General features: G+C 49.4%; 1 protein-coding gene across 3 annotated transcripts in view; it reads left to right on the forward strand.

The window, feature by feature from the left end:
* NID2 (nidogen 2) overlaps positions 1 to 15,620 on the forward strand; it is a 53,903-nt gene extending 38,283 nt beyond the window's left edge. The window contains exons 11-21 of one of the 3 annotated variants that reach the window (XM_073350138.1): positions 821 to 964; positions 2,888 to 3,007; positions 4,568 to 4,810; positions 6,486 to 6,707; positions 7,361 to 7,530; positions 9,287 to 9,416; positions 10,135 to 10,306; positions 11,283 to 11,440; positions 13,623 to 13,746; positions 14,678 to 14,790; positions 14,887 to 15,620. In XM_073350138.1, the coding sequence (XP_073206239.1) occupies positions 821 to 964; positions 2,888 to 3,007; positions 4,568 to 4,810; positions 6,486 to 6,707; positions 7,361 to 7,530; positions 9,287 to 9,416; positions 10,135 to 10,306; positions 11,283 to 11,440; positions 13,623 to 13,746; positions 14,678 to 14,790; positions 14,887 to 14,897 (1,607 nt within the window). In that variant the 3' untranslated portion in view covers positions 14,898 to 15,620. Of the gene's footprint in view, positions 1 to 820; positions 965 to 2,887; positions 3,008 to 4,567; positions 4,811 to 6,485; positions 6,708 to 7,360; positions 7,531 to 9,286; positions 9,417 to 10,134; positions 10,307 to 11,282; positions 11,441 to 13,622; positions 13,747 to 14,677 lie in introns of all 3 variants that reach the window. The other 2 variants (XM_073350137.1, XM_073350139.1) reach the window with 2 other exon arrangements.
* The last annotated feature ends 137 nt before the right edge of the window (positions 15,621 to 15,757 follow it).

A 15,757-nucleotide genomic window follows, 5' to 3' on the forward strand; every position in this document is an offset into this window, starting at 1 on the left:
GCATTGCCCCCTCAGCTCCCATTGGCCGGGAACGGGGAACTGTGGCCAATGGGAGCTTGGGGGTGGGACCCGCAGGCAAGGGCAGCGTGGGGCAGAAGCGCTTGCCCCACCCAACCCTCAGGAGCCACTGCTGGACACGCTGGGCACTTTCGGGAGCAACGCGGGGCCAGGGGAGGCAGGGAGCCTGCCTTAGCCCCACTGCATGCTGCTGCCATCCCGGAGTCACTCAAGGTAAGTGGCGTCAGGCCGGAGTGTGAATGTTGAACCCCTCGTGCACCCTGCACCCCAACCCTGAGACCCCTAGCCCCCTGCCGCACCCCTCCTGCACCCCAACCCCTTGCCCTGAGCCCCTTCCTGCACACTACATCCCCTCCCACACACTGCACTCCTTCCCGCACCCCAACCCCCTGCCCCAGCTCTGCATGCAATTTCCCCTCCCAGATGTGGCCCTTGGGCCAAAAAGTATCCACCCCTGGTCTAACTGATTGCCAGATTTTGGGTCAGGAAGGAATTTCCCCCAGGTCAGATTGGCAGAGACCCTGGGGCTTTTTCACCTTCCCTTGCAGCGTGGGACATGGGTCACTTGCAGGTTTAAACTAGTGTAAATGGTGGATTCTCTGTAACTCGAAGTCTTTAAACCATGATTCAAGGACGTCAGTAACTCAGTCAGAGGTTAGGGGTCTATTCCAGGAGTGGGTGAGGTTCCATGGTCAGACTAGATGATCATGATGGTCCCTTTTGGCCTTAAAGTCTAGGAGTCCGAGAGAGCAGGCAGCCCCAGGCCACTCACAATCCTCGTATCATGTTGTTCCCTTTCCAGCAATCCCCCCGCCGTCCAACCCCTGCGAAGACGGCAGCCACACCTGCGCTTCGGCAGACCGGGCCCACTGCGTTCACCACGGAGGCGGCTCATTCAGCTGCGTGTGTCTCTCGGGTTATACGGGCAACGGGCATAATTGCTCTGGTATGTTCACTCAGACTGGCCTTGCTGGGCTCCCCACCTACCTCTTTCCCTCTGGAGTGCTCCCCTGTCAGGACCACTGTTCTCTGCTTGGACCGTCAGGGGGAGATGCCAGTTTGGGTTGGTGATAACATGCTGCAAAATCCGGATCTGGACTCAACATTCAGGGGATGTTGGCATGGCCCCATTCCAAAGAGAGAGGCCATTTGCAAAATTCAGCCACGTTTCTGGGTTCAGACTGTGAACACTCCTAAAGGACGGGGTCCTTTGGAGCTGAGGGGCTGTTCTGGGCCCATCTGTACATTAACTTATCCCCAGGTGTGTCCTGGCCCTTGTTGGGCAACAGAACGTACAGCCTGGGCAGGAGGAGGCAGGGTTACTGCGAGCCTTATGCCTGTTGGATTTTCCTCGCAAGCGGGCACCTCGCCCAGGATCCAGCTCCTATGTTCATTGATGCCAGTGGGCATTGGGCCAGTGTCTTCAGCAGGAGCAGGACTGGATCCTCCTTTAGCCTCAGGACTGGGTTGTGACTTTAGACCCAGAATCCTCTTCTGCCTCCTCATTGCCCTCTGGGGAGAGGCGTGGGAATGGGGTAGCGACTTGTTGCTGGCTTGGACCAGGAGTAAATTATGGCAATCCCAACCCCTGTGCCAACTCAGCTGTGCTGGCTGGTGAGTGGGTGGGACGAGCCAAGGCCCTGCCCACGCCCCATCCCCGTGCTTCAGGGATGGAGCAAAAGGATTCTTAGTCCGGTTTAGTCCCTTGCCCAAGGACTGGAGATCCAGCGTAAGGAGGGATTTTATTCTCTTACACAGATGCATAGTCCAGGGTCTGAACTCGCTGCATTCCTCTCCACAAGCCCCTGCAGACCATGGCCCGAGAGTCTGGTACAACTGGGCTCAGCAGGGGCTGCCGTGGTACGCATCACCACAGCCAGCTGTCGAGGGCATCAGTTTCTGCAGCATGGAGGGTTTGCAACCCGTTGATCGAGTCCACCCCTCGAGGCTCGGGTGATGCCCGCAGCCGGGGCCGTGGACAGCCAAACCGCTCCCTGCAGAAGGGGGAAAGCCAGCGTCTTGGCGGAGGCCCTGAACATTCTTCTGCCGGGGGGCTTCTCCTTCCCTCCCCTTAGGCTCTGTCCTGCTCCACATCTGTATTTACCGTGCCCAATACATTCGCTGCCTTTCTGCAGCTGGAGGTGTCGCTGCGGCAGCCGGGCCGCGAGAGCAGTGCCGACGGGCGCGCCCTGGGCTAGCCGGAAGGGATGGGCAGAATGACCGCGTGCAGGAACCCAGACACTCACACGTGCCTTGCACTTTCCTGATCCCGGTGTACTGCCCTAACACGACTAGGGAAACGTATCAATGAAGCAGGCTGTAGGCTGTAGCTATATTCCTAGCCGCCGTGGAAACCGATGGGATGGGACGCTGGCCTGCTTCCCGACACAGAGCTCTGGGCTGGGGACAATCGATAGCAACAGGGTCGGTCAGTTTCAATCGGGTCTTCAATGCGGGTTGCGCTCTGTGGGGTCAAGGGTGACGTGCAAGGGAGTCAGTCCCCCACTCACGCTCCTGCGCCGGCAACCTGGAGCCTGGGTCTGGGAATAAGCAGGACTACGCCCTCGCTTGCTGCATCCCCCGGGTGGGTGAGTGCGAAACCGACAACCCGGGCTCTACCATGGCACCGCTGAGCCTGCACCTGGGGTGGGGCAGGGGAGGGTTAAACATGGTGGTATAGACCAGCTGTAAACTGCTACCTGGGATAGCTCAGTGGTTGGAGCATTGGCCTGCTAAACCCAGGGTTGTGAGTTCAATCCTTGAGGGGGCCATTTAGGGATCTGGGGATTTAGTCCTGCTTTGAGCAGGGGGTTGGACTAGATGCCCTCCTGAGGTCCCTTCCAACCCTGAGATTCTGACTCTACTGCAGATGTGGATGAATGCGCCGAAGGCAGATGTCACCAAGCCGCCGCGTGCTACAACACGCCCGGCTCCTTTTCATGCCGCTGTAAACCAGGCTACCAAGGGGACGGCTTCCACTGCACACCTGGTAAGGGCTCACGGGCTGAAGGCCTGATGCAGTACGAACGTCAGGACAGGCCCATGCGTCGTCTGAGCATCATATAAACACTGCTCGCGTGGAAGGCGTGTGACTGCTCCGTTGGGGGGGGAGGCGGTCCGTGCTCAGACTGTGGCCCCACCCCCATTCAGCCTCCTCCCCTCAAAGCCCCACCCACACTCCATCACCGGCCCTGCTCGGCCCCCTCCTCAAGGCCCCCACCCCTGACCACCCCGTCTGCCGCTCGCCCCTCAGGGGAGGAGGACGAGTTGGAGCGGGGTGTGATGGTGGGGCCGCAGCCAAAGCACCCACTATTTTGGTGGTGGCGCATACCAAAGGCCGTGGGGCCGGCTGTTTGGGGAGGCTTAGCCTCCCCTGGCCTCTTATACCCACCGACTCTGACTGCTAGCCTTGTATTGGCTTCCCTCGTGCAGCCTGTTTTGTGTGTTCTTGCCCAAGGTTGGACAAAAGTCACTGAACACATGAGCCTAGTTCTCTTTAGCTGAGCACACTGGCAACGTGTATACCATGCTCCCCTTTCTATTGACTGCACTGCTAGAGGATAATTGCCTACTACTGCTACCAGAGGTGCGCCATTCGCTCAAATGGTAGAGGCCCTGCTGAAGGGGCCAGGGACAAACCCTGCTGATGCTGGGCAGAACAAGTAATGAGTACTTTAACGGGCGGATTGTAATTTATAGCACCATTCACTGGTGTATGTACAGCATGAGTATGTATGTGGCCAAAGCTTATCTGTCTGGTTTGGCCAATGTTTGCCATGGGGGGCAATATGAAAACAAATACCCAAAATCTGGGCAAGTAAAGGAAGCTGGATTGCAAGGTGGGGAGGGGGGGTGTCAAGTGGTTAGAGCAAGGGAGAAGCAGTTGCGACTCATGGGGTCTAGTCCTGACTCTGCCAGTGACGTGCTGTGTGGCCTTGGCTGATCACCCGACCTCTCTGTGTCTCAGTTTACCAATAGAAAGGGGATTGTGCTATTTGCTTCCCATGCAAAGGTGCCTAAGGCTGGAGCACTGCCCGGAACAAGCTCAGAGAGGCTGGGGGGAACGACTGTCCCCATGGGCGGTGGGACTAGTCCCCAGCCCCGTCCCTTCAGACTGAAGCCCCACCCTTCTCCCCCTCCCCCGCCAGAGCCCCAAGCCCCCCACCACGACCAGAGGAGCCCTGAGTCCCAGCCCACCAGCCAGCCCGGAGTGCTGGCCAGCCCTGGCCCCAACCGGCCAGCCCAAGCACCGGCCCCAGCCACCCCGAGTCCAGGCTGCCGGCCCACGCTAGCCCCTGCCCGCTTCGGGGGAGAGGCTGAGCAAGGGTGGGCAGAGGAGCAGCCTGGTCTGGGCCCACAAGGGAAGAGCGGGAGGCAGGAGGGGGGTCTTGCGGTGGAGCATGGGCGGGGTCACCCGGACTGTTTGGGGAGACTTAGCCTCCCCTGGCCCCGGCTATCCGGGGCTGTCCACGAGTGTTTGATTTTTACCTCGGCCTCACCCCTCTTTCGTTGCTGTGTCGGTTGCTCGCTGTTGCGTGCCTGTGGGCAGAAGCCGCCCAGCGCCTGACGCCGTGTGAGCAGGAGCGCCTCTATCCAAAGCCCGCCGGTGGGCCGGGGGGGGTTTCCGCCCGCCCGGGGCTCCACAGACCCCAGTGCGACGCCGAGGGGCGCTACAGGCCGCTACAGTGCCACGGTAGCACTGGCTCTTGCTGGTGTGTGGACGGAGCTGGGCAGGAGATCGCTGGGAGCAGACGCCCACCGGGCACCGCCCCGCCGCGCTGCGGGACATCGGGTGAGTGAGCCCCGCCCTCCTGAGGCCACCGTGGGAACTGCCGGGGGCCGTGACACCGGTACCAAGGACGCCCGCTTTTCAGCGTGCACAGCCAAAATGCACCTGGGTTCCTGAGTACTACGCAGCCCCAGCCCTGGGCACGGGGGGTGGCAATGGGGGAGGTGGCGCTGTAGGTCTATGAGCCCTGGCTTAGGGGCTGATGTTGAGGCTTTGAGCCCTGTTCCCTCCTGCTCCTCCACACATATTGGCTGGCAGTGGGGCCCGGGCACTGGATTGGGCTCCAGGTGCCAGAGGGTCTATTTCCAGCTCTGCCACTGAGCTTGCGTAACTCACTTTACCGCTTTCGATTGGAAGCTCTCTGGGGCAGGGACGGTCCCTCCCTAGGTATTTGTACAGCACCTAGCACACTAGCTATTGTCATAATATACTGGAGCTGTGGGTGCACCACACCTCTCAGCATCAGGCCCAGAGCAGCAGGTGTATTAAGGTCCCTCTGCTGAGAGTGAACAGAGAGGGTTACTAATCTGTCTGCTGAGTAAGGCAAAGTACGTGGAGCAGGGCTTGTCCCATGATGGAACAAGCCCCCCCTGCCCCCGGTGAAGTCCAAGCAGGCTGAAGCCACTCGGGCCCAGATGCTTAAGGATATTGTGACACCTGACTCCCATTGAAATCTCTGGAAGTTAAGCACCTAAATCCCTTTGAGGTGCTGAGCCTCGGCCCCCTGCTGCTTTGGGGGAGGAAGAAGGTCACTGGGGAGCTTCCCAAATCAACGTGACCTTTTCTGTTTTCAGCTCCCCTTTGAGATCCCAGCCCCACAAATCGGAGCCTTTTCTCGTACCGTTCCTGAGCTAAAGGCAAAGGCCCTTCCTAGGGAGGTTGTGAGATGCCCAGTGCTCACACCTGGGGTCAGAGCTGCATTGGTACAAAAGGGATTTCTCCATTCTCCCTTCCATTCCCATCCCATCACTGTCCTCGCTGGCTGGTTATATTTTGCCCTTCTGGGCACGCGATCGGGGATGGCCCAGCTTACGATCAGCACCCCCCATTTCCAAATTGCACTCAGCTCAGTGGGTTGTGTAACCGGTGCTAAAAGCTGTTCAGAAAATAATTCAAACAGAAACCACCCCCCTTCTTTAGCCGTAAGGCTATAGCCTTTTGCTTAACCTCTAAATACTTTCCTAAGCAGAGTTCCCGCTGTGTTCTGTATAAACCAGTCGGCTGCTCTCCAGGGCTTATCATTGGCTCAGACGGTTTCCAGAGCCCAGAGTCAAAGTGTCAATTCCTGTACTTGACCCTGCTTCGGTCCTCAAAATGTATCTTCTCTTTACTGTAGTAAATGCCACCGTCTCTTTTCATGGATACCGATTGCCAAGGCTGGCATTGTACGGGTTAGAATGACCTGGGTTGGGAGCGATGAGTAAGTCCTTAAAGGGACGCCGTCCCATTGAAAGCTATTATAAACCAGCCTGAAAATACTTCAGATGGCTGCACGTTTTCCATTAAGCTCGAGTCAATTTTAATTATTTTGGGCGCTAAACTTTTTTTAGCGTCATTGATGGGCCTGGTGCAGGAACGCCGGTGAGCCTTGCAAGGTGGAGCCTGTGCGTAGGGCTTGTGTGTGTTGTAAGGAGAGTCTGGCCCTGCTCCCATCCGAACCTCTTACCCTTCGCTGTAGAGCCCACCCAGAGACCGCAGACGATGTGTGAACGCTGGAGGCAAAGCCTTCTTGAGCACTACGGTGGCAGGCCACGTGAAGACCAGTACGTACCCCAGTGTGATGCTCTGGGCAACTTTAACCCGCTGCAGTGTCATGGCAACAGTGGGTATTGTTGGTGCGTGGATGAAAGCGGCAGAGAGGTTCAAGGAACGAGATCGCAACCTGGCATTCCCCCTCCGTGTGAGTACGCAATGATTTGCTGGGGGGAAATGGTGTATGAAACAAAAGGCTTGTTGGGGCAAGGAAAACAGTCACACTGCTGCTAGTCTAATGCTCGTAGATTCACTTGGGTCACAGCCAAGGGTCTATAGACATTGCAGATCAGAGGATATAACTGATTAAGGTCCTGATGCTGCAATGGGATCCAGATGTCTGTGCTGCTCCAAGTGCAGGATCAGGCCCTAAATCAATCATCAGGAAGCTGAACTGTCATCCATCTAGCAATGATTCCAGTGTGGTAGATTTCAGAAGTGTGGAACCGGAGGAAGAACTCGGTGTAGCTTGAAAGCTGGTCTCTCTCCCACCAAGAGAAGGGGGTCCGATAAAAGATACGACCTCTCCCACATTGTCTCTGTGTGTGCGTGCACTTGCCCACACACAGTCTTAGAGCTGGGTGGAAAATTCCCATCAAAACAAAGTTTTGACAAAGAAAATGGTGGTGGAGCGAGGGGCAAACGAGAGTGTTCCCCCCCTCTCCCCCCCCACACACGCACACGTCTCCACCTTGAACTCTGCTCAGAACAGCTGATCTTCCCCTTCCGGAGGTCACTGCATCCTTAAAGTCTCTCTGTGTGAGGTCAAGCAGGAATGTAATCTTTGTGTTTGACTGACAGGTCTCCCCAGCCTTGCTCCTCCCACGGTCCAGCCCTCTCCTCGTCCTGATGTGACTCCGCCCACTGCAGGCACCTTCCTGCTGTATGCTCAGGGACAGCAAATAGGCTATTTACCGCTGAACGGCACAAGGCTTCAGAAAGAGATGGCAAAGACCCTGCTCTCATTGCATGTAAAGTATCTTCTTCAGAATGCGTTGAGTCCAGCAGCTCAGGCTTTAAAGGATGCGTATTCTGTGGTGACAAGTCGATACAGAATCTTTGCCTCGGGAGATGAGCTGTCTGTATAAGTAATGTATATGTATGTAACACCAGTACCCCGGGGAGAGGGGCCGGGTGATGGGAATTGTCTGACTAAGTTAAAAACAAACCCAACTCTCTTGCCCAAACTGGAGCAGGCTAATCAATCGCAGTGCGGCCTAGCCCCCACCAGGAGGAGACCGAGCACTACGCCAAGCGGACATGGCTTACGCATTCCACCTGGCCAGCTTGAACTTGAGGTTTCCCAGTTGAGTTCTCTGTACAGGCCACCACTTGTATTGCCATGCCCCGCGTGTGTTGTCAGAGCCGGGGATTGAACCTCCGGCTCTGAATGTATGTGCTTCTGCTTCCTGAACTGCAAGACCCAGGTCTTGGAGACAAGGCTGTAGTAGACTCATCGACCTTGCTGTGCCATGGCCACCACTAGAGGGACACAAAGCCCCTCACCCAGTGGGCCTGGCTTGTGTATCAGGATAATATTTTCAGTTTTGTCATCTCTCTCCTCTTTCTCCATCCAATAAAATAAAACCAGACTCTGAGGTGGTGAGGTTCCAACGACCAGAAAACAGGAGGCAAAACCGGTCAGTTATCCCTACTGTATGAAAGACAGCCCCTCCTCTTTCCCAGTCACTTGCCTCCACTACCCCAGCAACATGGGCAGCATTCGTCTCCCTCCTCTCAACGTTCCTGAGCGACTTTTTTGCTCTCCTCTGCCCCAGTCTGTTTTTAAGACACTATCCACATCGTCACTCTGTAAATATCTCTTTTCAGGCCAAATAAGAGATTGCTCTCAACTATACAAATGATTCCAAGGTGTAACGTCCATTTGAGCTTTTGCTTCAGATACTCCGTTGAGAAAGTATTTGAACCTTTCCCCAGCCCCTTCTCTTTTTATATCTTTTCTCCCTCCTCCTCCTCCTCCCCATTAGAGACAAGCCACTTAGTCACACATATCTCAAAAGGGGTTAAACAGGCAGACAGACACTAAGAATTGGGGCATGACCATCAAATCTGTATCTTGGTGGAAAATATACTTGTGAAATATTCCCTCCTGAAAGCTTGAAGGGCATTACATGTGTTGGCTACAATCTTGTACAAGTCTCTGCTTGATCCCGGAGGTTTTTTTAAAGCCCAGCTGGAGACAGACATGTGGCTTGGACATCTGTCTTAAATAAGAATTCCCAAAGATTTCAGTACAAACCCTTAGGCCGTGCAACTAACAAAACCTGGACAGTAACACACCAGTGCTTCAGCGTAGAAGGAAGCACTTCTACATTCTTCCAGCCTGAGTCTCTCAAACCAAACAAAAGTCAGACAAATAGAGCGGTTCAAATTCTCTGCTGGCTGAAACGCAACTCAAGTTGGTAGAGCTGCAGCCACTTACAGCAGCACAGAATTTGGCCCCGCTGGTTGAATTAAAGTATAACCACCCATTTTGAACTTTGATGTCTTACAATCTTATTCCCGCACACAGAAAGGTTGCTCATTTTAACCAAATTGTACCCAGCAGAACTAAAGTGACAAACCTCAAGCTACGGCTAGAACGCCGAGCCAGGCATCCAGGATTGCCTGCGTCAGCTCTGCCTCCCATCAGCTGCAGCCACGTAAAGACCTTTGCAGTGGAGAAGAATAAGTAAAAATAATTTATAGATATATTTATCCCTACAGGGTTCCATAGTGGTTGGACTAGATTATGATTGTCGAGAAAAAATGGTCTATTGGACAGACGTTGCTGGTCGGACAGTTAACCGAGCAAGTTTAGAACCAGGGGCTGAACCTGAAACCATTATTAACTCAGGTAAAACACCATTTCCTTGGGATTGAATATGGCGGGTTTGAACACAGACATTGAAGCTGTCGTCCACATAGCAGAATCACAGTGGGGCTGGGAATGAGGAATTTTTGAGCTCTAATCCCAGCTTTGACGCGGTCACTCTCTATAACCTTTGGCAAGCCATTATCTGCCTGGCTTTCCCAATTAGGCATCACAAATTATGATAGATTCTGGGGAGGAGAACTATGATTACCAAGCAAGATGGAACAACAGGGATAATAGTAAACCGCCAGACAGGGGTACAGGGAGGATTAATTACTTTAAATTTTGTAATATAATGTATTACAGTAGAACCTGAGTTACCAACACCAGAGTTACAAAGTGACCAGTCAACCACACACCTCGTTTGGAAGCAGAAGTATGCAATCAGCCAGCAGCAGAGACGGGGGGAAGAAAAAAGAAAAGCAAATACAGTAAAGTGCTGTGTTAAATGTAAACTACTAAAAAAATCAAGGGAAAGCAGCATTTTTCTTCCGCAAAGTAACGTTTCAAAGCTGTATTAAGTCCATGTTCCGCTGTAAATTTTTGAAAGAATCAGAACGTTTTGTTCAGAGTTACGAACAACCTCCATTCTCGAGGTGTTCGTAACCCTGATGTTCTACTGTACATAAATACCAAGTATGAGCATGAAATACTCCCTTGCACATATACTGACCGTGCTCCTCTTTGCATATCCTTCCAGGCCTGATGAGTCCCGAAGGACTCGCCATCGACCACTTCCGCAGAACCATGTTTTGGACAGATAGCGGCCTGGACAAAATTGAGCGTGCAAGATTGGATGGTTCTGAGCGCCGAGTTCTGTTTGATGCAGACCTTGTGAATCCTCGTGCAATCGCTGTGGATGCAATCAGAGGGTAAATGGCAGCACAGCACCCATGCTTTGGAAAAGGCTGTCTTCTCACAGACCTTTGTGTCAGTATGTTCATAGGGTGGGTTGGAATGAAATGAGATTCACCTACAGGGCCACTGACTACAATGCTGGACCTAGGAGCCGCATTTTCAGTGTTAAAAGTCAGACCCACAATTCACCTCTAGCACCGCTGCAATAGTGGAAGCTGTAGTGTAGACAAGTCTCAGAACAGGGTTAGAGAAACCTGCTAGTAAATACATTGGCCTCCTGGCTACCCTGCTGGAAAAGCACCGGTGGCTAAGTGATCTGAATTTTCCTCATGTACATGCTGCCCCCTACAGTAATTTATTAATCAGTCACTGAGACAAAACTCTCTGTGCTCTAAATAATGAGTAAATGCTACCTAGCTGCAAATCAAGTAATAGTGGTACTGTCTGGCATGATAGACATTTCTCTCATGTGCACACGCTCCAGCTAGTTATTTCCTTAAGGGTGTGTAGGAAGGAAGCTCTCAAAATCGCAACAGTCAGAGCGTGAAACACTTTTGCCCTATGCATTGTCCCCTTTTATTTACTAATCTAGTATTTGGCTAAATTTGCCAATTATATTCTGTGTTCAGATTTAAAATATTATTGAAAGGTTTGAATCTTGTGCAAATTTGGAACACAGGTTTTATGACGATTGTTATAACCCCCCATGTATGTACAGTTGCTATCTAGAAAGTTAATGGGACTGGCCCTAATCACGGAAGAATATCTTTAATCTAATCATTGCAAATGATTGGTTGTAAAAAAACGTTCTGGAGCTTGTTCAGCTTTCCTTTTATGGACTTTCAAATCCGCTAATGATCTGTTCCAGAAAGCAGACTGAGAGGTCTGGGACTTTTCTGATAGTTATTGCAAATTCTGTTTTTGTTTTTTTTTAAATTGGTTCACCCACTGTGCATCCTTACTGAGGTTTTTTAATTGGTTCCCTCACAGCAACCTTTACTGGACTGACTGGAATCGTGAAGCACCTAAAATTGAAACCTCAACCATAGATGGAGCTAACAGGAGGATTCTGGTGAATAAGGACATCGGCTTACCAAATGGCTTGACTTTTGACCCGTTCTCCAAACTGATTTGCTGGGCAGACGCAGGTAACTTAAGCTAATACAGATTGAAACATACTGGAAACAAAGCACAGCTATAAAAATTCTCCTTACGCTTCCTCACCTCCCATCATCCCCCCATAACAAACAAACACAGTAGACTTTTTTCACACATTGCCTGTCTAAACATGACAAATTTTAGATTGAAAAGGCAAAAAATACTTTACTGACTTCTGAAAATGTCCTACTGAATAATATGGTCTTGCTGAGGCTGTGTAAGTGTGTTAGCTGGCCTCTGTCAGCTAAAAGATTGTGGACGATATTCCTCTACCACGAATTAGGATTATGTATGTGAATAAAGTGTGGATGTCTTCACAGGTTAAGTGAGCGTAGGGCAGACCAGCTTTAGAGCCACCGGCAGAGGGCTGTATATAGAACAAAGGCTTCCAACTTCAAGCAGTAGAATGTAGAAACTCAACGTAGATAGGAGATTTTTATTTTTAAAGGAAAGGTGAAATAATTTAACTTCTAAAATTGGGATGCCCCTTTATAGTTTCTACAAAAGCGTTCCTTGTTTGGATTTCTCCACAGTTCTTTTGCATGCTGTTTTGACTGTCATGAATATTAATGTGGAATTGTAACATTTAACACACAACAGCTCGTACTTCATCACAAGGGTGTATTGGCTGCTATACACAGATGGACATTTTCTGTACCTATACAGCATCTAAGGAGAATGCAGGTGTAGATGCATTTTGTACTGAGATATGTTTCAGGACCGAGTTTAGAGTCTACATGGGTCTTTCAGTGAATACTGTATATATGGCACAGATTGAAGAACTGAGCCTCTGTACTCAGGCGCACAGACAAAAATAAAGTACCCTATATACTTGTTCATTAGCCCGTTTGTTTATAAGCCGACCCCCCCAAGATGGATAGGTAAAAATGGCAAAAACTATATGAACCTTTCATTTCAGGAGTTGGCAAACTTTCGCTCCCGGCCCATCAGGGTAAGCTGCTACTGGGTCAGGACATCTTGTTTACCTCGAACGTTCGCAGGCACGGAGCCCCTCAGCTCCCAGTGGCCGCGGTTTGCCATTCCCAGCCAATGGGAGCTGCGGGAAGTGGCGCGGGCCGAGGAACATGCTGGCCACCATATCCCACAACTCTTATGGGCTGGGAACAACGAACCGCGGCCACTGGGAGCTGAGGGGCTCTGTGCCTGTGAACGCTCCAGGTAAGCAAAACAACAATGTATTAGATATTCAATAGAGCTTAAAATCGTCAAATTTTGGTGTAGACCCATCAATAAGCCAACCCCTTCTCTTTAATGCTTCACTTTTTAACCAAAAAAATTCAGCTTATGAACAAGTATATATGGTAAATGCTTTCCTTTACATCCCTATAGTGGATTGAGTAGAGGTGCGTGCGTATGTACCCAGTCAAAGTGGGAATGCCATTTGTCACTATACTCCCAGGATAGAATCAATTCGACATTGGTGAGGCCTCGTCTGGAGTACTGGGTCCAGTTTTGGGCCCCACACTACAAGAAGGATGTGGAAAAATTGGAGAGAGTCCAGCGGAGGGCAACAAAAATGATTAGGGGACTGGAACACATGACTTCTGAGGAGAAGCTGAGGGAACTGGGATTGTTTAGTCTGCGGAAGAGAAGAATGAGGGGGGGTTTGATAGCTGCTTTCAACTACCTGAAAGGGGGTTCCAAAGAGGATGGATCTAAACTATTCTCAGTGGTAGTGGATGACAGGACAAGGATTAATGGTCTCAAGTTGCAGTGGGGGAGATTTAAGTTGGATATCAGGACAAACTTTTTCACTAGGAGGGTGGTGAAACACTGGAATGCGTAACCTAGGGAGGTGGTGGAATCTCCTTCCTTAGAGAAGGTCAGGCTTGACAAAGGCCTGGCTGGGATGATTTAATTTTGGGGATCGGTCCTGCTTTTGAGCAGGGGGTTGGACTAGATGACCTCCTGAGGTCCCTTCCAACCCTGATATTCTATGATTCTAATTCCTCTAGGGTAAAGAAAACACCCTAAAAACCAAAATTCTAGTCCTCCTGAATTATGTGGATTTTCACATTCTTTAGAAGGAAGGGACCTAGGATACAAGTTTACTGATCAGGACTGTTCTGATTATTATCAACTTCTAGCTTGAGTAAAATTCCATGGAAAATACACTATTTCTTGCCTGATTAAATGTTTTATTTGTAAAAGGTACTAAAAAGCTGGAGTGCACGTTACCAGATGGAACACGAAGGCGTGTCATTCAGCATAACCTCAACTACCCCTTCAGCATTGTTAGTTATGCCAATCACTTTTATCACACTGACTGGAGAAGGTAGGCTAGTAACTATTACACCCTGGATGGTCACCTAACTATTTAAAAGGCAAAATGCCAGCATGTCATATTAAGCAGCAAGCACAGCCTATTCTGAGAGTTGTATTAGTAACAGTTATGGCATGGTTTGGGAAGTTTCTGTTCCATCGCAATTGTTCAGCCTACACTGAATGATGTTAACTCACTAGAATATCAGGTTCTTGTTTTCCAAGTTGCCTTGGTACTATAGGCAGGGGTTTTCAACTGAATTTTAACTAATATACAAGTTAGTCATTTTTACAGAAACCATTTGTGTCAAATAGACTGCAAAATCAACCCCATATTCTTCAAGCCAGTTCTGGTTAGTAGTCCTTTCAATGGAGGCCCAAATGGAATATGCGCTTTGTATTAAAAGCAGCGTACAAAGGTATATGATGATTTTAAAAGAACCTACCCCAGCTTTCACATTATCAATGCAAAAAAAGTATGAATGGGGCCACAGCTACATTTTTATAAAACATTCTTGGTGTTAGGAAAAATCTTGAGACTCCCATTTCCAAATGGGAAACATGCCCCATAACTAAGGTCCTCTTCCTGTTTCTTCCACCCACTCCAAAAAACCCTTGTAGTGGCAACAAAGAACCACTCCCAACCTCATTCCATTATTTTCAATTTAAACCTGTGTGTCCTTTCCAAATTTTTAATGACAGACATTTGGGACGTAATACCACTGCCTTTGAAAGTTCCCTTAATGATTCTGCCCTGTGCTGATTAAAATAACATTAGCACAATGAAGCGGCTTGATGCAGAGTTACTGGGTGAGGGTCTCTGGCCTGTGTTATGCAGGTGGTCATAGAATTTAAGACACAAGGAACCATTATAATTTATTCTGAAGATTGAAAGACTATTTATTTCTGTGGGAGACTAAAGGATTTCTCACTTTTGTTCATAGGGATGGTGTTATAGCTGTGAATAAAGACAATGGCTTCCTTACTGATGAGTATCTTCCAGAGCAGAGATCACATCTCTATGGAATAACTGCAGTTTACCCATACTGCCCAGGAGGTAAAGTCCATCTTGTTTAGTGTAGACCAGCTACTGCCAATATGTAAATTTCACTATCTTAACATGAACTTCCATCTATTTCCTCTCCCTCTGCAGCAAGAAAATAATCTGCTACTTCAAGTGAAAAAAAGTTCAATCTTTACACCAGGAGGAAGAATTCCAGACCCAGAAAATTATCACTGCACACCACTGAGGGGAAGAAACTACAAAAAAGGCCATTGATATTTACTGAAGGCAATGAAGTGATCTAGTTTAATGCAAAAGATTATCAAGTATTTTTTAAGTTATACCTCAATCTTTACTACTGTATTTTTTTAAGATGACATTTTGATATATTGCAAGAAAATATAATGGCTCTGGGAATACTATGCCATTACTCTAATTTTTGCTTATGTAAGCAATTTAAAAAAAATTTAGTGTAACTTTCTTAATCCAGTATTTTATGGGAGGAAATTAAAACAAAATCGACAATCTGACCAATAGGTTCTTTTTAGCCAAAAACTTAAATGTGAATGGAAAGATTTTAATGCAGTGTCTTACCTGGGTCAATTAATCTACAGCCCTGATCTTGTGTGTATTTTAGAAACTGTGCTGGGAAATGGCAAATGCATTAAAGATTTTCCAACATACAGTTCTAGATATCTTTCCCTCTGCCTCAATGCATGTCTTTTAGTATTTATATTAGAAGAATATGCTAACTATGGTCCTTAAGTGCCTCCAGAGACCTACCCATTATTGACCAATCCATGTTCGTAAATATCTGTTGAAATGTAACTTCTCACTTTTTCTAGGTTATTTCAGTAATTAAATAAAGTATGTTTTGAATTTTCCATATGATCTAGGTTTTTGTTGCATAGCAGAGTTCAGAGTAGTAGTAACTGTACCAAAACTAGGATTTCATAATGCAGAATATAGCAACACAGAACTCTAAAAGGGCGTGTTATATAAAGATTTGCAAACACAAAAA

This window comes from Lepidochelys kempii, chromosome 6 (genome assembly GCF_965140265.1).
Source record: "Lepidochelys kempii isolate rLepKem1 chromosome 6, rLepKem1.hap2, whole genome shotgun sequence".
Lineage (NCBI taxonomy): Eukaryota > Metazoa > Chordata > Testudines > Cheloniidae > Lepidochelys > Lepidochelys kempii.